The sequence below is a fragment of the Ailuropoda melanoleuca genome, chromosome X (genome assembly GCF_002007445.2).
Source record: "Ailuropoda melanoleuca isolate Jingjing chromosome X, ASM200744v2, whole genome shotgun sequence".
In the NCBI taxonomy this organism is placed as follows: Eukaryota; Metazoa; Chordata; class Mammalia; order Carnivora; family Ursidae; genus Ailuropoda; species Ailuropoda melanoleuca.
The window spans coordinates 55691209-55714695 of NC_048238.1; the positions used below are offsets into that span (position 1 = coordinate 55691209).

The 23487-nt window shown below is 39.8% G+C and overlaps 1 protein-coding gene and 1 pseudogene across 2 annotated transcripts in view; one reads left to right on the top strand and one right to left on the bottom strand.

Annotated features, from left to right (window-relative positions):
* ZDHHC15 (zinc finger DHHC-type palmitoyltransferase 15) overlaps positions 1–23487 on the bottom strand; it is a 164061-nt gene that overhangs the window by 117051 nt on the left and 23523 nt on the right. For both annotated transcript variants that reach the window (XM_002929169.4, XM_019809840.2), the window contains exon 2: positions 299–325. In XM_002929169.4, coding sequence (XP_002929215.2) covers positions 299–325 — 27 coding nt within the window. The remainder of the gene's footprint in view (positions 1–298; positions 326–23487) is intronic.
* LOC100484146 lies at positions 20302–20654 on the top strand (annotated as a pseudogene).

Here is a 23487-nt window from a genome sequence, read left to right on the forward strand (position 1 = left end):
TGATGAAGCAAGAGCCTAGGGTCAATATGGCCAACACCATGGCTACCTATGTCTTTCTCTATCACAAATACTGGTAACTTCCAATTCCTGTCCTACAGCCAAAGGAGCCACTGAAAATATGTTCTGCTTTATCTCTGGGTAAGCTCCGGGTATGCTTCCTGAAAAATCCCATCCTAAACTTTCCACTTAATTCAGTATTCCTGGTAAAGCTGCTCAATTTAAAGGCTTTTATGTAATTCGCTTTTAGACAGAAAGAGGGATACAATTCTGACCAATACAATTTACAATACTATCTTACCTTTTTCTGCTGGGCTCAAAACAGTCACTGTGGAAAACAAGAGAAAGATCAAAATTAGTGATATTTTAAAAACAGTTTTCTTTTCCCTTTTTAAGATCTATTTATTTATTTGAGAGAGAGAGAGTGGGAGCGGGAAGGGCAGAGGGAGAGAGAGTCTGTGCTGAGCACAGAGCCTGAAGCAGGGCTTGATCTCACAACCCTGAGATCACGACCTGAGCTGAAACCAAGAGTCAGACTGCAGCACCCAGGTGCCCCAAAACATAATTTTTCTAATCCATTTTTCCATAGCATCATTTTTGAGCCATGTATTCAGTGGAATAACACTTTAGGAAACAATCAGCCTGCTAAGATGAGGGAAGGTAAAAATGATTAAATTTCATCCTTTGCTATCTTTTTTCATCTTAAACCTGAGTTAATTAAGAATTTATACTCATTCAACGATTACAAATGTAACCAGATTTTTAAAAATTCCACCAAATGGAAACTCTTGAGCTATATAAGAGCTAAAAGACAGTAAATTAGGAGATGACCATTCAAAGTATTCACTGGAGAACGATCTTTAAATACCAAGCTTCTCTTATATATTTAGAGTTCATTTAGTGTGGAGGTTGTATGACAGCTCTGAAGTCAAACTGCCTGGGATAAAAACCCAGCTGCTCTATTTTGTGACCTTAGGCAGGTTCCTTAACTGCCCTAACATTACCTACCTTACAAGGTTACTTGAGATTCAAACGAGATAATGCATGTAACTGCTGTTTAACATAATAAGCACAAGGCAAAGATAAAATATTAACACTTATTATATTTGAACTATGATTTTGTAGAATATCAGAACTTTATTTTTATTTTTTTAAAGATTTTATTTATATATTTGACAGAGAGAGAGAGACAGGCAGCGAGAGAGGGAACACAAGCAGGGGGAATGGGAGAGGAAGAAGCAGGCTTCCAGTGGAGGAGCCTGAGGTGGGGCTCAAATCCCAGAATGCCAGGATCACGCCCTGAGCCGAAGGCAGACGCTTAATGATTGAGCCACCCAGGCGCCCCAGAATATCAGAACTTTGACAATTATCTGGTTTATCTGTCTCATTTTACAGCTGGGGAAAAAAGGACTAGAGTAGTATCAAATGATTTGTCCAAGGTCACAGAGCAAGTTAATGGTAGAGCTGGGACTAGATCCTAGCCTCCAAGGCTTTTTGCATGTACTATATCTATACCTTCCCTGATCATTCTTTACTGCCTGATGTGATACATACATAATTTTTGCTCAGAATGTCATTTGAGCAAAGTGAGGCCTAACTGTCTTTAGTCACCACCATCTGTGAGCATTTATACTAGGTGTTAAGGCAAAGTGAAACCATAAGGCATGGCTTTCAATCTCGAGAAACTATTGAATTAAGATGGTTTTCAGGGGTGCTTGGGTGGCTCAGTTGGTTAAGCATCTGACTCTTGATTTTGGCTCAGGTCATGATCTCAGCGTCCTAGGATCCAGCCCTGCATTGAGCTCTGCACTGGGTGCGGAGCCTGCTTGGCATTCTTTCCCTGTCTCCCTCTGCCGCTCCTCTCCCCTTGCATGTGCATTCTCTCTCTCTTTAGAAGAGAAAAAAATTTTTAAAAATTTTTTAAAAACATGGTTTTCATACATAATGATAAACATTAAGGTCAGGAAAATGGGGAAAAATGCAAGAAGAGAATGACACTATATTTTAGGGGCTATTTCCTCAGGTCATTCATCAGTTATCCTTTCTCTTTCTCTTCATTTCCAGGTCTATTTTTGTTGAGTCTCAAAAATTTATCCTTTTAATAATCATTTGAATGAACTTTGTTAAAACTATTCTATTTTGTTTGTGCAAAAATCTGACTGGGTAATGTCCTCTTTTTTATAATACACCTACCTGGAGATGGATACTAACTTTTTTCTTTCCAGTTAAAAAAATCCTGATTAAGAATGATTGAAAGAAGCGCACACTCTACTTTGACAACACAAATGGAAATGGAAACAAGAATTCTTGGTGGGTCAATCTAGGATTCATGATTTTGCACATATATGTTGTATGACTGAATCAGTTCAAGTAGGCTCTGATTTGGGTTAATAACATCTCCTTAAAAAGGAGTTGGGGAGAGCAGAGTTGCTTGGAGACCAATCTTAATAAAAAGTGGCTGACAAATTGCTGTTTGGTATATCTCTTTCTATCTCTATGGCTGAACAATCACTGGTAAGCAAGAAGTGGAGGTCCTAACTACCATTTGCTTGACCACTTGCTATAGTACTTGTGGGTGAGGGAAAGCAATCATTCAGTGCTTTGAAGATGTTGGAATGAGACAATGTGTATAGAGAAAAATGAGTGGAAACCAGTAAAGTTTCCAGATGGAGAACAGCTATCTTCAAGTAATTTTACATCTGTCACAGTACAAGTGGGATTGGTTTGTATGATCAAGAACAGTGGCCAGAGTCCTTGCAACTGCAATCAGACGACAAAAAGGGATCAAAGGTATCCAAATCGGCAAAGAAGTCGTCAAAATGTCTCTCTTCGCAGATGACATGATACTCTATATGGAAAACCCAAAAGAATCCACTCCCAAACTATTAGAAGTTAGAGAACAATTCAGTAATGTGGCAGGATACAAAATCAATGCCCAGAAATCAGTTGATTTCTATACACGAACAACAAGAATGAAGAAAGAGAAATTAGGGAATCCATCCCATTTACAATAGCACCAAAAACCATACGTTACCTTGGAATTAACTTAACCAGAGACATAAAGGACCTATATTTTAGAACTATAAATCACTCTTGAAAGACATTGAGGAAGACATAAAAAGATGGAAAAATATTCCATGCTCATGGATTGGAAGAATTAACATAGTTAAAAGGTCCATGCTACCCAGAGCAATCTACACTTTCAATGCTATCCCGATCAAAATACTGAAGACATTTTTCAAAGAACTGGAACAAATAGTCCTTAAATTTGTATGGAACCAGAAAAGACCCCGAATTGCCAAGGAACTGTTGAAAAGGAAAAACAAAGGTGGGGGCATCACAATGCCGGCTTTCGAGCTGTACTACAAAGCTGTGATCACAAAGACAGCATGGTACTGGCACAAAAACAGACACATCGACCAATGGAACAGAATAGAGAACCCAGAAATGGACCCTCGGCTCTTTGGGCAACTAATCTTTGATAAAGCAGGAAAAAACATCCGGTGGAAAAAAGACAGTCTCTTCAATAAATGGTGCTGGGAAAATTGGACAGCTACATGCAAAAGAATGAAACTTGACCACTCTCTCACACCATACACAAAAATAAACTCCAAATGGATGAAAGACCTCAATGTGAGACAGGAATCCATCANAGGAATCCATCAAAATTCTAGAGAACATAGGCAACAACCTCTACGACATCGGCCACAGCAACCTTTTTCATGACATATCTCCAATGGCAAGAGAAACAAAAGATAAAATGAACATATGGGACTTCATCAGGATAAAAAGCTTCTGCACAGCCAAGGAAACAGTCAAAAAAACTAAGAGACAGCCCACGGAATGGGAGAATATATTTGCAAAGGACACCACAGATAAAGGACTGGTATCCAAGATCTACAAAGAACTTCTCAAACTCAATACACGAGAAACAAATAAACAAATCATAAAATGGGCAGAAGATATGAACAGACACTTTTCCAATGAAGACATACAAATGGCTAACAGACACATGAAAAAATGTTCAAAATCATTAGCCATCAGGGAAATTCAAATCAAAACCACACTGAGATACCACCTTACGCCAGTTAGAATGGCAAAGATAGACAAGGCAAGAAACAACAATTGTTGGAGAGGATGTGGAGAAAGGGGATCCCTCCTACATTGTTGGTGGGAATGCAAGTTGGTACAGCCACTCTGGAAAACAGTGTGGAGGTCCCTTAAAAAGTTAAAAATTGAACTACCCTATGACCCAGCCATTGCACTACTGGGTGTTTACCCCAAAGATACAGACGTAGTAAAGAGAAGGGCCATATGCACCCCAATGTTCATAGCTGCATTGTCCACAATAGCCAAATCATGGAAGGAGCCGAGATGCCCTTCAACAGATGACTGGATTAAGAAGCTGTGGTCCATATATACAATGGAATATTACTCAGCTATCAGAAAGAACGAATTCTCAACATTTGCTGCAACATGGACGGCACTGGAGGAGATAATGCTAAGTGAAATAAGTCAAGCAGAGAAAGACAATTATCATATGGTTTCTCTCATCTATGGAACATAAGTACTAGGATGATCGGTAGGGGAAGAAAGGGATAAAGAAAGGGGGGGGGTAATCAGAAGAGGGAATGAAACATGAGAGACTATGGACTATGAGAAAGAAACTGAGGACTTCAGAGGGGAGGGGGGTGGGGGAATGGGATAGACTGGTGATGGGTGGTAAGGAGGGCACGTATTGCATGGTACATTGGGTGTTATACGCAACTAACGGAGCATCGAACTTTACATCGGAATCCGGGGATGTACTGTATGGTGACTAACATAATATAATAAAAAAATCATTTAAAAAAAAAAAAAGAACAGTGGCCAGAAATAGAATCAATGGGTAAAAGCTACAGGTTGACACGTTTTAGCTCAATATGAGAAAAAAATGATGATTTTGATGATGATGATGATGATGATGATGATGACGACGACTATGACAATGATGGATTGGCAGCATTGGAAAGAACTGAGTTTCCCATTACACACACTTGGAAATGTTGTAGAGGCATTTATACGTTAGGCAGTGGACTTGACTTTTAAAGTTCCTTATATTCCTGAAATCTGTAAGGATTCAATAAGCCTATGGGAAAAAATATTTTCTTGCACACTTTCCTGTTGAAAGTTACATACTTCAGAAGAAAAAAAGAAGGGCTTTATTATAAAACATTGGGGCACTTATCTTGGTAGTTCTGCCCTTCCTTTAATGCTTTGTAATATTGCCTTTTTCACTATTAAAGGAAGAGACTAAGAATATGTCAGTCATATTTAAAATGAAAATGTTATTGCTTGTGATGTTTAATATTACGTGTCAACTTGACTAGGCTAAGGGATGGCCAGATAGCTGAAAAAACATTATTTCTGGGTGTGTCAGTGAGGGTATTTCTGGAAGAGATTATCATTTAACACAATAGACAGTAAAGATCACCCTCGCCAATTTGGTATGAGCGTTATTCAATCCTTTGAGGGCCTGACTAGAACAAAAATGTAGAGGAAAGGCAAATTCATTGTCTGACTGACCTCAAATATCTATCTTCTTTTGCAATCAGACATTGGTTCCCCTGGTTCTCAGGCCTTCAGATTTGTACTGAAATTACACCACTAGCTTTCCTGGGACTCCAGCTTTCAGAAGGCAGATCATGGGACTTAACCTCAGTAATCACATAAGCTAAGCCCAGAATAAATCCCTTTTTATATATTTATATATATATTATTGGTCCTGTTTCTTTGAAGAACTCTAATAGAATGCTATAACATGGATGAAACTCAAAAACATTATGCACAGTGAAGAAGCCAGATACAAAAGACTGTATATATTGTATAGTTCCATTTGTATGAATGCATAGAAAAGGTAAGTTTTAGAAAGAGAAAGCAGATCAGTGGTCACCCAGGGCTGGAGGTGAAGGTGAGGTGCTGCAAATGGGCATGAAGAAAGTTTTGGGGTGATAGAAATGTTTTGTAACTATACCAAGTGATGGTTGCACAACTCTATACATTTATGGAAATCACTGAACTACATACCTGCAATGGGTGGGTTTTATGGTATGTAATTTATACTTTAATAAAGCTGTTTAAAAATAATAAGTAAATAAAATGAAAATGTTACAAAAGTCATTATAAACTTTTACAAAATCAATATTTTATCATGAATTTCTTGGATAAGTGTACACTTCGTCATTCTACGGGTAACTTGCCATGCATGATTGTATAGTGATGTGGTGGTATGTCTATACACCTGCTTTGTTCCTTCAAATTTTAGCTCAGTACTGGGAAGTTAAGTACTTGGAGTTATCATCAAATAGATTTTTGCACACTTCTTTTTTCTTTCACCTAATTACTGATTCTTTGCAACTAGGCATGGAGAAAAGGTATGGAAATGTGGAGTACATGCAAGGGCACTTCACCACAGAAAATTAGTGTTAAAAACAAAACATATCTCATAACGTCCTTTCAGTAGATGCATATTGTAGGGTTCCCAGAAGGGGAATGTTAGAATAATCCTAATTGAGGCTAGATGGAGATGGTCAACAAACGCAGAAAGGACATGGAAGAAATTCTACAACAGTGCTGACCAATAAAAATATAATACAAGCCATGTAATTTATTGTTCAGGTAAGAACATTTCAAAAATTAAAAAAATACCAAGTGAAGTTAACTTTAATATTTTATTTAGTCCAATATAGCAAAAACATCATTTCAACATGTTATGCACATAAAATTATTAATATTTTACATTCTTCTTTTTGTATGAAAATTTTGAAAGCTGGTGTGTTTTAAGATGCTATTTTTCAAGTGTTCAATAGCCACATGTGGCCAGTGGCTATCAAATTAGATAGTGAAGCTCAAAAAGACTTGTAAAAGGAAAATGGGAAGGTTGAAAATATAAGTCTATTCAGATGAATTTTCACTTACAATACGAAGTTCTCTTTAAATTAATGACTCATTTGGGAGGGAAGTTTATTGTAGTGATGTGTTACATTTACTTTGGCATGTACTCATATTGTGGCTCTGCCACTTACTTGTTCTGTGGCCCTAGGCAAATTATTTAATCTCTCTGGGCCTCAGTTTCCTCACCTATAAAATAAGGATAAAATTATATATAATATAAGGCTGTTATAGGAATTAAATGATAAAATATGTGTAAAGTGCTTGGGTATCTGGTATATAATAAGTAATTATTGTCAGGTATTTATTATTTTTCTGAGAAGGGTAAGCCTTTCAGTAAGGTTAGGTTTTAGAATAGTTTATGATAAAACAAGTTTTATTTAAAAATATTGTTTATCATAGTGATCCCAAAGTTTCATATGATGGTTTTAAAATAATGTATTCATTGTCAAAATGAGTATATTTGATACCTACTTTTTCCATTAGATGTTTCCTAGACTTTAGGTTAGGAGAGAGCATAGAATTTAAAATGCAGAACCTAGATACATTTCTCATTACGTTCTGCTTGTTGAGAGCAAACTAACCACACCAGATTTCATTTACTCCTCTGAAAAAGTTACTCATATTAGCCATTCTATTACTTTGTAGGCACCATTCTCAAATCTGGATGATTTCAATACCCACCTAGGAAACTAATAAAAATATAGATTATAAGGCCCTCTTCATATAACAAATCTCTGGGTGAAGGTACAGGAATTTTAACTTAAAAAACTAAGTAGGGCATTCTGATTATCAGCTAGGTATAAGAACTACTGGAGTTATTTTAGATGTTTGGTTTGATATCTTAGTAGTCAGGTGTGATACATTTAACTGTTTTGTATATGGGAGACTTACAAAACTATTTGAGATATGAGAACACCATGATTCACACAGGCATTCACATAGGCTTAAATGGGTAACTTTTACTTATTCAGAAACTTGGTTTCCAGAAAATATTCCCTCTGGGTTTTTTGCCTTATTAGTGTTCATTTCTTTTGAATCTTTTTGAAGGATTTCTAGCTTCTGAGTAAAATTATTTCCTGGACTTCTTAAAATCTCAAAATGGACAACGTTGGTCACCAAAAATGGCAGAGCAGGGAATTCCAGGGTTTTGTCATTCCCCAAGAAGTTACAAATGAAGTGTAAAAACTGTTAAAATCAACTTTTGCAGAATTCTGTAATTTAATAAAAAATGTACAACAATCAAGAGGGTACAGTTAGTGAAGAAAGGAGCTGTTGCTTTTTGGTAAGCGAATGCTGTGGAATTTTACATTTCTTCTTACAATTCTTCACATCCAATATCTGAAGGGGCTGTGAGAATAGCCTGGTGCATGTTTACAAATGCCAGAGGTAACAATACAGACCTTATTATCAAAGAATTGTGGTTGTGAGTCAGGATGGTCTGACATCTCCTTCAAAGACCAACACAAAGTCTTCCCTGGGTATCTGACTTAGAGCATTCCCAGGCCTGAGGCACCTTCTTGGGTGGCCTTTGCTGAAAGTATTTTTAGACACAGGTATTGAATGCAGCAGCCTGGGGCAAAAGACGACACTTGAGACAGGCAATTAACAAAATAAAAAGCATGGGAATGAAGAGATCAACAAAACAGATAGATAGAGGTGGGAGAAAAAGTGTTTAAAAGCTACCCTAGGTGGGGGAGAGGGAAAAGATGGCAGAGAAGTAGGGGACCCATTATTCAGCTGGTCCCCTGAATCAAGCTGGATATCTACCAGACCATTCTGAACACTCACGAAATCAGCCTGAGACGCAGGAAGATACATATGGATCTCCACAAATGAACATCTCCAGTGTTGAGTACTGAGGTACGAAGCGGGGAGACGTGAATCCGCACACAGATATTGGAAGATTGGCTTGGGCGCCGGGAAGCAGTAGCCACCTGCACTGGGGAGCGGGTCGGACTCACAGACTGGCACCCGCGGGAAAGCAGACTGAAACCGTGAGCCTGAGAATGTGCATGCGACCAGACTGAAAACCAAAGCTCCAGAGCACTCAATGGAACTGGACTGATACCGGGATCTAGGGAGCATGCAAATCACACTGAAACAGGGAGCTCGGGAGCGTGCAGGGGAACCCGGGCGGCTGGCGGTGTTAGAAGCACAAAGGACACAGACCTGCCAGCCCTGGAAGCGAGGGCTGGGACAGTGGCTGTGGGGCACACATCCCGGGATGCTGCAGGGTTTTTAGCAGTACCAACGGAGACAGAGTTAAAGTGGCCAGGAGAGCTCAGTGGAGAGTGGACTGCGATCTCTCTGTTCTGAGACAGAGGCTGGCATACGGCCACTGCTACTCTGACTTTCAGAAGAGTCACAGAAAACCAGCAGGGAAAGCCACCAGAGAATAAAAGCCTGGAAGTACCGGTTCACATTGGGCCCATCCCCATCCCCCCTCACAGGGGATGGGGCAACTCTACCCAAACAGGGTTGCTTGAGTATCAGTGCAGCAGGCCCCTCCCCCAGAAGGCAGTCTGAAAAATCCAGAAGCCCACATCCCTAAGGTCCCTATAAAACAAGTGAACACTGCCTGTGTCCTTGTCAATAATTTGGGCTCTGGGCATACCTGCAACCTCTCCTCATCAGAATGAGGAGGAGAAGGAAGACTCAGCAAAGAAAGGACACAGAGACTGTGGGCTCTGCCACAGAACTGATGGATATGGATATAACCAAATTGTCAGAAATGGAGTTCAGAGTAACAATGGTCAAGATGATATGTAGGCTTGAAAAAAATACTAATGAAAATACAGAATCTCTAAGGGCGGAAATGAGAGTGAATCTGGCAGAAATTAAAAATGCTATGAATCGAATGCAGTCAAAACTAGATGCTCTGATGGCCAGGGTAAATGAGGCAGAAGAACGAATTAGTGAATTGGAAGATGGGATGGTTGAAGAGAAAATAAAAATGGAAACTTGGCTCAAAAAAATCCAATCGCAAGAATGTAGATTACGGGACATTACTGGCTCAATGAAATGTTCCAATGTCAGATACACTGGCATCCCCGAGGGGGTGCAGAAAGAGAGAGGTCTAGAAGAGATATTTGAACAAACTGTAGCTGAGAACGTCCTTAATCTGGCAAAGGGAACAAGCATTCATGTCCAAGAGGCAGAGAAGAGCCCCCCACCAAGATCAAAGAGAACACACCTACACCACCTCACAGCATAGTGCATTTCGCAAATATGAGGTCCAAGGATACAGTCTTGAAAGCAGCCAGGGGAAAGAAAATCCTTACGTACAGAGGGAAGAATATCAGAATAACGTCAGACCTGTATACAGAGACCTGGCAAGATAGGAAGGGTTGGCAAGGTATTTTCAAAGCTCTAACTGAGAAGAACATGCAGCCCAGGATCCTTTATCCAGCAAGGCTGTCATTCAGAATTGATGGAGAGATAAGGACCTTTCAAGACCAACAGAAACTGAAGGAATTTGTGACCACCAAGCCAACCCTACAAGATATATTAAGGGGGATTCTATAAAAGTAAAAAGGCCCCAAGAGTGATACAGAACAGAAATTTACAATCTATAGAAACAAAGACTTCAGAGGCAACACGACATCATTAAAATCATATCTCTCACTAATCACTCTCAATGTGAATGGCCTAAATGCTCCCATAAAACACCACAGGGTTGCAGATTGGATAAAAAGACATGACCCAACCATTTGCTCTCTACAAGACAATCATCTTGAACCTCAAGATACATCCAGACTGAAAGTGAAGGGATGTAGAAAGGGGATCCCTCTTATACTGTTGGTGGGAATGCAAGTTGGTACAGCCACTTTGGAAAACAGTGTGAAGGTCCCTTAAGAAGCTAAAAATTCAGCTACCCTATGATCCAGCAATTGCACTACTGGGTATTTACCCCAAAGATACAGACGTAGTGAAGAGAAGGGCCAATGCACCCCAATGTTCATAGCAGCATTTTCCACAATAGCTAAATTGTGGAAGGAGCTGGGATGCCCTTCAACAGATGAATGGATAAAGAAGATGTGCCCCATATATACAATGGACTATTACTCAGCCACCAGAAAGAATGATTACACAACATTCGCAGCAACATGGACGGGACTGGAGGAGATTATGCTAAGAAAAACAAGTCAAGCAGAGAAAGACAATTATCATAGGGTTTCACTCACTTATGGCACATAAGAAATAGCAGGAAGATTGGTAGGAGAAGGAAGGGAAGAATGAAGATTGCGTAAACAGAAGGGGGAATGAGCCATGAAAGACTATGGACTCTGGGAAACAAACTGAGGGCTTCAGAGGGGAGGGGAGTGGGGGATTGGGATAGGCAGGTGATGGGTATTAAGGAGGGCACATATTGCATGGTGCACTGGGTGTTATATGCAAATAATGAATCATGGAACACTACATCAGAAACTAAGGATACACTCTATGGTGACTAACATAATAAAAAATGATTAAAAAAATAAAAATAAAAAAAAAGCTACCTTGTGTACCATGGAATAAGCAGGGTACACATTTTTAGGGTGGAATGCATGCTAAGAAAAGGCCAAAGAAGACCCCACTCTTTCACTTCGAGCTTGCCTTCTGGCATTTAAAAGTAGGGAATGAAGGCTACGACAGAGTTGTAAACTGCATGGAAGGAGTTGAAAGGAGGAAGGACTGCCCCAACGCAGAGCTAATCTGCAAAGCCTGGGAACGTATATTTTTATTGTCTTCTATTTCTGACTCCAGGCACTCATGAAGCCTTTATCAAACTACTAAATGACCACAAGGTTAAGAATCAAAGACTTTAGAGACCACATATAACAAAGAATACATATTTAATATAGAAAAATCACTAAAGAAGCAAACAAAACAAATTATTATAATAGGCAGGAAAAAGAAAACCTAGAGACGTAGAGAATCTAATTTCTAGACTTCTACTTTATAATATTCTAATTGTATTTTTTCAACAACAAAAAATTACAGGGCATACAAAGAAACAAAACCAGTATAGCTTATTAATAGGAAAAAATAAGTTAATAGAAACTGTCCAGGAAGCCTGGAGAATAACTTACAAGTCAAAGACTTTAAATGCACTGTCTTAAATATGCTCAAAGAGCTACAAGAAACTGTGTGTAAGGAACTAAAAAGATCAGAAGAATTAAAATAGAATATATAAATGAAGAGCTACAAAATAAAGGAACCAAATAGAGGTCCTGGAAATGAAAAGGACAATCAGGAAATGAAGAATTTACTAGAGAGATCAAAGAACAGATTTGAGCAGAGAGAAGAAGGAATTGGTGAACATGAAGACAGGTTGACTTAAACTATCCAGTCTGAAGAGCAAAATGAGAAAGTGAAAAAAAAATTAACAAAGCCTGTGAGACTTATAGTGTATTGTCAAATATAATATCATATACATAATGGGAGTTTAGAAGAGAACAGAAAAAGGGGGAGCAAAGAATATTCGAAAAAATGATCACTGAAAACTCCACAAATTTGTTAAAAGACATGAATCTAAACATCCAGGAAGCTCAATAAAATACACATAGCGAGGGAGGTTAAGATGGCGGAGGAGTAGGGGACCCCTTTTTCAGCCGGTCCCGAATTGAGCTGGATAGGTACCAGACCAGCAGGAATATCCACGGAATCTGCCTGAGACGCAGGAAGATACATCTGGATCTCTACAAATGAACATCTCCAGCGCTGAGTATCGAGGTACGAAGCGGGGAGCCATGAAACCGCGCACAGATATCAGAAGCTAAACAGAAGGGGGAGGGAGCCGCCGTGTCAGGGCGCCGGGAAGCGGTAGCCACCTACAAGGGGGAGCGAACAGACCTCGGACCCGCACGCTTGAGACAGCAGGCTGAGAAGGGAGCTCCGGGAGCGTCCGCGGGGCGGCTGGTGGCTGGAGGGCCACCTGCACGGGGGAGCAGGCGGACTCGCGGTCAGCACCCGTGAGACACCAGACTGAGACGGGGAGCTCCGGGAGCCCGCGCGGGGCGGCTGGCGGCGGGCGGGGTTGGAAACACAAAGGACAGAGACGTGCCGGCCCTGGAAGTGAGGGCTGGGACGCCGGGTGTGGGGCGCACAGCCCGGGATGCTGCAGGGTTGAGCAGCACCAACAGAAACAGAGTTAAAGTGGCCAGAACATCAGTGGAGAACGATCCGCGATCCCTCTGTTCTGAGACAGAGGCTGAATTTCAGCCGCTGCTGCTCTCTCAGAAGAGGCATAGCAAACCGCCAGGGAAAGCCGCCAGAGAACAAAAGCCCGGAAATACCGGCTCACAGGGTGCCCATCCCCATCCCCCCTCGCAAGGGACACAGAGACTCTACCCAAACAGGGTTTTCTGAGTACCTGCAGGCAGGCCCCTCCCCCAGAAGGCAGGCTGAAAAATCAAGAAGCCCACAACCCGGAGCGCCTGAGTGGCGCAGTCACCAAGCACCTGTCTTCGGATTAGGGTGTGATCACAACGCTCCGTAAGGAGTCCTTCATCGGGCTTCTCCACCGGGAACCTGCTTCTTCCTCTCCCACTCCTCTGCTTGGGTTCCCTTTCTTGCTGACTGTCTCTCTCTCTCTCAAATAAATAAATAAACTCTTTAAGGAAGAAGCCCACATCCCTAAGATCTCTATAAAACAAGGGCGCACGGCCTGGGTCCCAGTCAACACTTGGGCTCTGGACAACCCTGCAATCTCTCTTCATCAGAATGACGAGAAGGAGAAGTCCCCCCCAGCAAAGAAAAGATAATGAGTCTGTGGCCTCTGCCACAGAATTGGCCTCGGCCACAGAATTAATACATATGGATGTATCCCAATTATCAGAAATGGAATTCAGAGCAACAATGGTCAAGATGATGAGTAAACTTGAAAAAAGCATCAGAGAAAGCGTTGCTGAGAATATAGAATCCCTAAGGGCAGAAATGAGAGCGAATCTGACAGAAATTAAAAATTCTATGAGCCAAATGCAGTCAAAACTAGAGGCTCTGACGGCCAGGGTCACCGAGGCAGAGGAACGCGTTAGCGAATTGGAGGATGGGTTAGTAGAAGAAAAAACGAAAATAGAAGCTGGTCTTAAAAAAATCCACGCCCACGAATGTAGATTACGGGAGATTACTGACTCTATGAAACGATCCAATGTCAGAATCATCGGCATCCCTGAAGGGGTGGAGAAAAACAGAGGTCTAGAAGAGATATTTGAACAAATTGTAGCTGAAAACTTCCCTAATCTAGCAAGGGAAACAAGCATTCGTGTCCAAGAGGCAGAGAGGACCCCATCCAAGCTCAACCAGGACAAACCTACGCCACGGCATGTCATAGTGCAATTCGCAAATATTAGATCCAAGGATACAGTATTGAAAGCGGCCAGGGCAAAGAAATTTCTCACGTACCAAGGCAAAGGTATCAGGATTACGTCAGACCTGTCTACAGAGACCTGGAATGAGAGAAAGGCTTGGGGGGGCATTTTTAAAGCTCTTTCAGAGAAAAACATGCAGCCAAGGATCCTTTATCCAGCAAAGCTGTCATTCAGAATTGATGGAGAAATAAAGACGTTCCAAAATCGCCAATCATTAACCAATTTCGTAACCACGAAACCAGCCCTACAGGAGATATTAAGGGGGGCTCTATAAAGGTAAAAAGGCCCCAAGAGTGATACAGAGCAGCAAGTCACAACCGATACAAAGACTTTAAAGAGAAATGGCATCATTAAAATCATATCTGTCAATAATCTCTATCAATCTAAATGGCTTAAACTCTCCCATAAAACGCCACAGGGTTGCAGATTGGATAAAAAGACATGACCCATCCATTTGCTGTCTACAAGAGACTCATTTTGAACCCAAAGATGCATTCAGACTTAGAGTAAGGGGATGGAGTACCATCTTCCACGCAAATGGACCTCAAAAGAAAGCTGGAGTAGCAATTCTCATATCAGATAGACTGGATTTTAAACTAGAGGCCATAGAGAGAGATACAGAAGGGCACTATATTATTCTTAAAGGAAGTATTCAACAAGTGGATATGACAATTATTAATATATATGCCCCCAACAGGGGAGCAGCAAGATACACAAGCCAACTCTTAACCAAAATAAAGAGACATATAGATAAGAACACAGTAATAGTAGGGGACCTCAACACCCCACTATCAGAAATAGACAGAACACCCTGGCAAAAACTAAGCAAAGAATCAAAGGCTTTGAATGCCATACTCGACGAGTTGGACCTCATAGATATATATAGAACACTACACCCCAGAACCAAAGAATACTCATTCTATTCAAATGCCCATGGAACATTCTCAAGAATAGATCATGCTCTGGGACACAAAACAGGTCTCAGCCAATACCAAAAGATTGAAATTATCCCCTGCATATTCTCAGACCACAACGCTCTGAAATTGGAACTCAACCACAAGGAAAAACCTGGAAGAAACTCAAACACTTGGAGGCTAAGAACCATCCTGCTCAAGAATGACTCGATAAACCAGGAAATCAAAAAACAAATTAAACAATTTATGGAGACCAACGAGAATGAATACACAACGGTCCAAAACCTATGGGATACTGCAAAGGCAGTCCTAAGGGGGAAATACATAGCCATCCAAGCCTCACTCAAAAGAATAGAAAAATCTAAAATGCAGTTTCTATATTCTCACCTCAAGAAACTGGAACAGCAACAGAGGGACAGGCCTAACCCACTGACAAGGAAGGAGTTGACCAAGATTAGAGCAGAAATCAATGAATTAGAAACCAGAAGCACAGTAGAGCAGATCAACAGGACTAGAAGCTGGTTCTTTGAGAGAATCCATAAAATTGATAGACCACTGGCAAAACTTGTCCAAAAACAAAGAGAAAGGACTGAGATTATTAAAATTATGACTGAAAAGGGAGAGGTCACGACCAGCACCATTGAAATTGCAAGGATTATTAGAAACTTTTATCAACAGCTATATGCCAAAAAACTAAACAATCTGGAAGAGATGGAGGCCTTCCTGGAAACCTATAAACTACCAAGACTGAAACAGGAAGAAATAGATTTCTTAAATAGGCCAATTAACTATGAAGAAATTGAGTCAGTGATAAACAACCTTCCAAATAATAAAACTCCAGGCCCAGACGGTTTTCCTGGGGAATTCTACCAAACATTCAAAGAAGAAATAATACCTATTCTCCTAAAGCTATTTCAAAAAATAGAAACAGAAGGAAAGCTACCAAACTCATTCTATGAGGCTAATATTACCTTGATCCCCAAACCAGGCAAAGACCCCCTCAAAAAGGAGAATTACAGACCGATTTCTCTAATGAATATGGATGCCAAAATCCTCAACAAGATCCTTGCTAATAGAATCCAACAGTACATTAAAAGGATTATCCATCATGACCAAGTGGGATTCATACCTGGGATGCAAGCATGGTTCAACACTCGCAAATCAATCAATGTGATACATCATATCAACAAGAAAAGACTCAAGAACCATATGATCCTCTCAATTGATGCAGAAAAAGCATTTGACAAAATACAGCATCCTTTCCTGATTAAAACCCTTCAGAGTGTAGGAATAGAGGGTACATTTCTCAATCTCATAAAAGCCATCTATGAAAAGCCTACTGCAAGCATTATTCTCAATGGGGAAAAGCTGGAAGCCTTTCCCTTAAGATCAGGAACACGACAAGGATGCCCACTCTCGCCACTATTATTCAACATAGTACTAGAAGTCCTTGCAACAGCAATCAGAAGACAAAAAGGGATCAAAGGTATCCAAATCGGCAAAGAAGAAGTCAAACTGTCTCTCTTTGCAGATGACATGATACTCTATATGGAAAACCCAAAGGAATCCACTCCCAAACTATTAGAAGTTATAGAACAATTCAGTAAGGTGGCAGGATACAAAATCAATGCCCAGAAATCAGTTGCATTTCTATACACGAATAACGAGACTGAAGAAAGAGAAATTAGGGAATCCATCCCATTTACAATAACACCAAAAACCATACGTTACCTTGGAATTAACTTAACCAGAGACGTAAAGGACCTATATCCTAGAAACTATAGATCACTTTTGAAAGATATTGAGGAAGACATAAAAAGATGGAAAAATATTCCATGCTCATGGATTGGAAGAATTAACATAGTTAAAATGTCCATACTACCCAGAGCAATCTACACTTTCAATGCTATCCCGATCAAAATACCGAGGACATTTTTCAAAGAACTGGAACAAATAGTCCTTAAATTTGTATGGAACCAGAAAAGGCCCCGAATCTCCAAGGAACTGTTGAAAAGGAAAAACAAAGCTGGGGGCATCACAATGCCGGATTTCGAGCTGTACTACAAAGCTGTGATCACAAAGACAGCATGGTACTGGCACAAAAACAGACACATCGACCAATGGAACAGAATAGAGAACCCAGAAATGGACCCTCGGCTCTTTGGGCAACTAATCTTTGATAAAGCAGGAAAAAACATCCGGTGGAAAAAAGACAGTCTCTTCAATAAATGGTGCTGGGAAAATTGGACAGCTACATGCAAAAGAATGAAACTTGACCACTCTCTCACACCATACACAAAAATAAACTCCAAATGGATGAAAGACCTCAATGTGAGACAGGAATCCATCAAAATTCTAGAGGAGAACATAGGCAACAACTTCTATGACATCGGCCAGAGCAACCTTTTTCACGACACATCGCCAAAGGCAAGAGAAATAAAAGATAAAATGAACTTATGGGACTTTATCAGGATAAAGAGCTTCTGCACAGCCAAGGAAACAGTCAAAAAAACTAAGAGACAGCCCACGGAATGGGAGAATATATTTGCAAAGGACACCACAGATAAAGGACTGGTATCCAAGATCTACAAAGAACTTCTCAAACTCAATACACGAGAAACAAATAAACAAATCATAAAATGGGCAGAAGATATGAACAGACACTTTTCCAATGAAGACATACAAATGGCTAACAGACACATGAAAAAATGTTCAAAATCATTAGCCATCAGGGAAATTCAAATCAAAACCACACTGAGATACCACCTTACGCCAGTTAGAATGGCAAAGATAGACAAGGCAAGAAACAACAATTGTTGGAGAGGATGTGGAGAAAGGGGATCCCTCCTACATTGTTGGTGGGAATGCAAGTTGGTACAGCCACTCTGGAAAACAGTGTGGAGGTCCCTTAAAAAGTTAAAAATTGAACTACCCTATGACCCAGCCATTGCACTACTGGGTGTTTACCCCAAAGATACAGACGTAGTAAAGAGAAGGGCCATATGCACCCCAATGTTCATAGCTGCATTGTCCACAATAGCCAAATCATGGAAGGAGCCGAGATGCCCTTCAACAGATGACTGGATTAAGAAGCTGTGGTCCATATATACAATGGAATATTACTCAGCTATCAGAAAGAACGAATTCTCAACATTTGCTGCAACATGGACGGCACTGGAGGAGATAATGCTAAGTGAAATAAGTCAAGCAGAGAAAGACAATTATCATATGATTTCTCTCATCTATGGAACATAAGAACTAGGATGATCGGTAGGGGAAGAAAGGGATAAAGAAAAGGGGGGTAATCAGAAGGGGGAATGAAACATGAGAGACTATGGACTATGAGAAACAAACTGAAGACTTCAGAGGGGAGGGGGTGGGGGAATGGGATAGACTGGTGGTGGGTAGTAAGGAGGGCACGTATTGCATGGTGCACTGGGTGTTATACGCAACTAATGAAGCATCAAACTTTACATCAGAATCAGGGGATGTACTGTATGGTGATTAACATAATATAATAAAATAAAATTAATTATATAAAAAAAAATAAAATAAAATACACATAGCATGAACTAAAAGATATCCACAATCAGACACATTATAATCAAACTGACAGAACCAAAGACAAAGGAAACATCTTGAAAGCAGGAAAAGATAAGTAATTTCACACATAAAAAATAATAAGATCAACATCTGATTTCTCCTTGGAAACCATGGAAGCCAGAAGGCAGTGAGATGCCATATTTAATGTGCTGAAGGAAAAATATCTGTGAATGAAGAATGTGATAACTTACAACACTATCCTTCAAAAAATGAAAGATAAACAAAAAATGATGAAGTTCATTACTGGTAGAAGTATCCTTCAAGAAAAGACAGAGTTCTGCAGGAAGAAATGAAAGGGCACTAAGTATAACTAAAGCCATTAAAAGAAATCAAGAATACCGGTAAAGGTAACTGCATAGGTAAATATAAAAGCTTTTAGTATTGCATTTTTGGTTTATACATCTTTGATTTAGTATGTGATTTAGAAGAAATCACTAAATCTTTGATTTAGTATGTGAAGAAGTAACAGTTGAAAACTTCCCTAATCTGGGGAAGGAAACAGACGTCCACATCCAGGAGGCACAGAGAAATCCATCAAAATCAACAAAAGCAGGCCAACACCAAGACATATTGTAATTAAATTTGTAAAATATAGTGTAAAGAAAACATCTTAAAAGCAGCAAGACACAAGAAGTCCTTAACTTACAAGGGAAGACCCATAAGGCTAGCTGGAGATTTCTCAACAGAAACTTGGCAAACCAGAAGGAAGTGGGATGATATATTCAAAGTGCTGAATGGAAAAAAAATCTGCAGCCAAGAATACTCTATCCACCAAGGCTGTTATTCAGAATAGAAGGAGACAGAGTTTCCCAGACAAACAAACACCAAAGGAGGTTGTGACCACTAACCCAGCCCTGCAAGGGAGATTAAAGGGGACTCCTTGAGGGCAAAGGAGAGACCAAAAGTGACAAAGATAAGAAAGGATCAGAGATAAGTCTCCAGAAACAATGACAAAACAAGTAATAAAATATCGATAAATACATATCTATCAAGAATTACTTTGAATGTAAGTGGACCAAATACTACAATCAAAAGACATAGAGCTTGTGCCTGGGTGGTGTAGTCGGTTGAGTGTCCAACTCTTGGTTTCAGCTTGGGTCATGATCTTGGGGTCATGAGATTGAGCCCTGTGTTGGGCTCCATGTTCAGTGCAGAGTCTGCTTGGGATTCTCTCTCCCCTTTCCCTCTGCACCTCCCCACTGGTCTCTCTCTCAAATAAATAAATAAATCTTTTAAAAAAATACATAGGGTGTCAGAATGGATAAAATACAAGACCCATCTATATGCTGACTACAATAGACTCATTTACTTACCTGCAGATTGAAAATGAGAGGATGGAGAAATACTTGTTATGCAAATGGACATCAAAAGAAAGCAGGAGTCGCAATACTTATATTGGAAAACTAGACTTTAAACAAAGACCATAACAAGAGATACAGAAGGCAGAGGCAGGAGCAACATGGAAGAGACAGCATTGATTTGGGGGCACAGCCTCTATCACCATGAGCCTCCTCAAAAAGCCCAAGACTGAGATGACCATGGAGGCATTGCAGGAGTGGCAGGAGGAAGAATTAAACATGGGTCCACTCTCTGTGCTCATGCAGTAGTAAAGAATAATGCCCAGGTGCTCATGAATTGGCATAACAATAAGAATCTCCTGGGACATGTGAAAGCAGTGATAGGCACTGCAACATGGTGGTGGAGAATGTCAAAGAGATGTGGACCAAAGTCCCCAAGAGTGGCAAGGCCAAAAAGAAGTACAAGCCAGTCAACAAAGACTGCTACATCTACAAAATGTTCCTGACTTGGGACTCAGACATCATGGTCCTGCAGAATCATCATTGCAGGCAAGTAGGGGCCTCTTCCCCACCATCAGAATATCCTTGCTCATCCTACAAAGACCTGCCTTTGTAATGGGAAAAAGAAAGTCCTGTGTTTCATCTAGTAGCAAAAACAGGGGCACTATGTCATAATAAAGGGGACAATCCAACAAGAATGTCTAACCACAATGGATATTTATGCACCCAACATGGAAGCACCTGAATATATAAAACAATTAATAACAAACATAAAGAAACTGATCAACAGTATGGGGCGCCTGGGTGGCACAGCGGTTAAGCATCTGCCTTCGGCTCAGGGCGTGATCCCGGCGTTATGGGATCGAGCCCCACGTCAGGCTCCTCTGCTATGAGCCTGCTTCTTCCTCTCCCACTCTCCCTGCTTGTGTTCCCTCTCTCGCTGGCTGTCTCTATCTCTGTCAAATAAATAAATAAATCTTAAAAAAAAAAAAAAAGAAACTGATCGACAGTAATACAATAATAGTAGGGGACTTTAATATCCCACGTACAGCAATGGAAAGATCATTTAAACAGAAGATCGACAAGGAAACAATGGCTTTGAATGACACACTGGCCGAGTTGGACTTAACAGATATATTCACAACATTCCATCCTAAAACAGTAAAACACACATTCTTTTATAGTTTACATGGGATATTCTCAAGTATAAATCACATATTGGACATAAATAAGGTATCAACTAATACAAAGATTGAAATCATACCATGAACATTTTCTAACCACAACATTATGAAACTAGAAGTCAATCACAATAAAAACCATGGAAAGACTAAAAATACATGGAGGTTAAACAACATCCTACTAAACAATGAATGGATCAGCCAGGAAATCAAAGCAGAAATCAGAGTTCGTGGAAACAAATGAGAATGAGAACACAACAGTCAAAACATTTGGGATGCAAAAAAAGCAGTCCTAAGAGGGAAGTACATGGCAATACAGGCCTAAATCAAGAAGCAAGAAAAACCTGAAATCCAGAACTTCACATTTCACCTAAAGGAGGTAGAAACAGAACAACGAATGAAGCCTAAGTCTAGTAGAAGGAATGACATAGTAAAGATCAGAGCAAAAATGAATGATACAGAAACGAACAAAAAAAGAACAGATCAATGAAATCAAAAGGTGGTTCTTTGAAAAAATTAATAAAATTGATAAACCTCTAGCCAGACATATCAAAAGAAAAGAGAAAGGACCTAGATGAATAACATCACAAATGAGAGAAGAGAAAGAACAACAAACATCACAGAAATACAAACTATTATAAGAAAAAACCAACAAATTAGACAACTTGGAAGAAATGGATAAATTCTTAGAAACGTATAAACTACCAAAACTGAAACAGGAGGAAACAGAAAACTTGAACAACTGATAACTAGCAAAGAAACAAAACTCAAAAAATTCCCAATAAACAAAACTCCAGGGCCAGATGGCTTTTGAGGGGAATTCTAACAAAATTTAAAGAGGAGGTAATATCTATTCTTCACAAACGATACCAAAAAGTAGAAAAGGAATGGAATACTTCCAAACTCATTCCATGAGGCCAGCATTACCCTGATACCAAAACTAGATAAAGATTCCACTAAAAAAGTGACTATAGGCCAATATCCCTGATGAACATGTATGCAAAAATTCTCAGCAAAATACTAGCAAATCAAATCCAAGAGTACATTAAACAGTCATTCAACACGATCAAGTGGAATTTATTCCTGGGCTGGAAGGGTGGTTCAATATTCACAAATCAGTCAATGTGATACAAAGTACAACATCCACTCACGATAAAATTACTCAACAAAGTAGGCTTACCTGGAACATACCTCAACATAATAAAGGCCTTATATGAAAAACCCACAGCTAATATCATCCTCAATGGGGAACACCTGAGAGCATTTCCTCTACAGTCAGGAAGAAGACAGGGATGTCCATTCTCACCACTGTTGTTTAACAGAGTAGTGGAAGTCGTAGCCACAGCAATCAGACAACAAAAAGAAATAAAAGGCATCCAAAACAGCAAGGAAACAGTCAAACTTTCACTATTTTCAGATGACACAATACACTATATAGAGAACTCAAAACACTCCATCAGAAAATTGCTAGAACTGATACACAAATTCAGTAAAGTTGCAGTGTACAAAATCAACATACAGAAATCTGTTTCATTTCTATACAGTAATAATGAAGCAGTAGAAAGAGAAATCGAAGAATTGATCCCATTTACAATTGTACCAAAAACCATAAAATACCTAGGAATAAACCTATCCAAAGAGGTAAAAGACCTGTACTCTGAAAACTAGAAAACACTGATGAAAGAAATTGAAGATGACACAAAGAAATGGAAAGGCATTCCATGCTCATGGATTGGAAGAAGAAATATTGTTAAAATGTCTATAGTACCAAAAACAATCAACACATTCAATGCAATCCCTATTAAAATACCAAAGACATTTATCACAGACAGAGAAAACAATCTCAAAATTTGTATAGAACTGCAAAAGGCCCCAAATAACCAAAGCAATCTTGAAAAAGGAAATCAAAGCTCGAGGCATAACAACTCTGGACTTCAAGTTATATTACAAGACTGTAGCGATCAAAACAGTATGGTACTGGCATGAAAACAGACACATAGATCAATGGAACAGAATAAAAATCCAGAAATGAACCCACATATCTATGGTCAGTTAATCTTTGACGAAGCAGCACCTGGGTGGTTCAGTTGGTTAAGCATCCGACTCTTGGATTGGGCTCAGGTTATGATCTCAGGGTCATGAGATTGAGCCGCGTGTTGAGTTCCATGCTCAGTGTAGAGTCTGCTTAAGACACTCTCTCTCTCCCCTG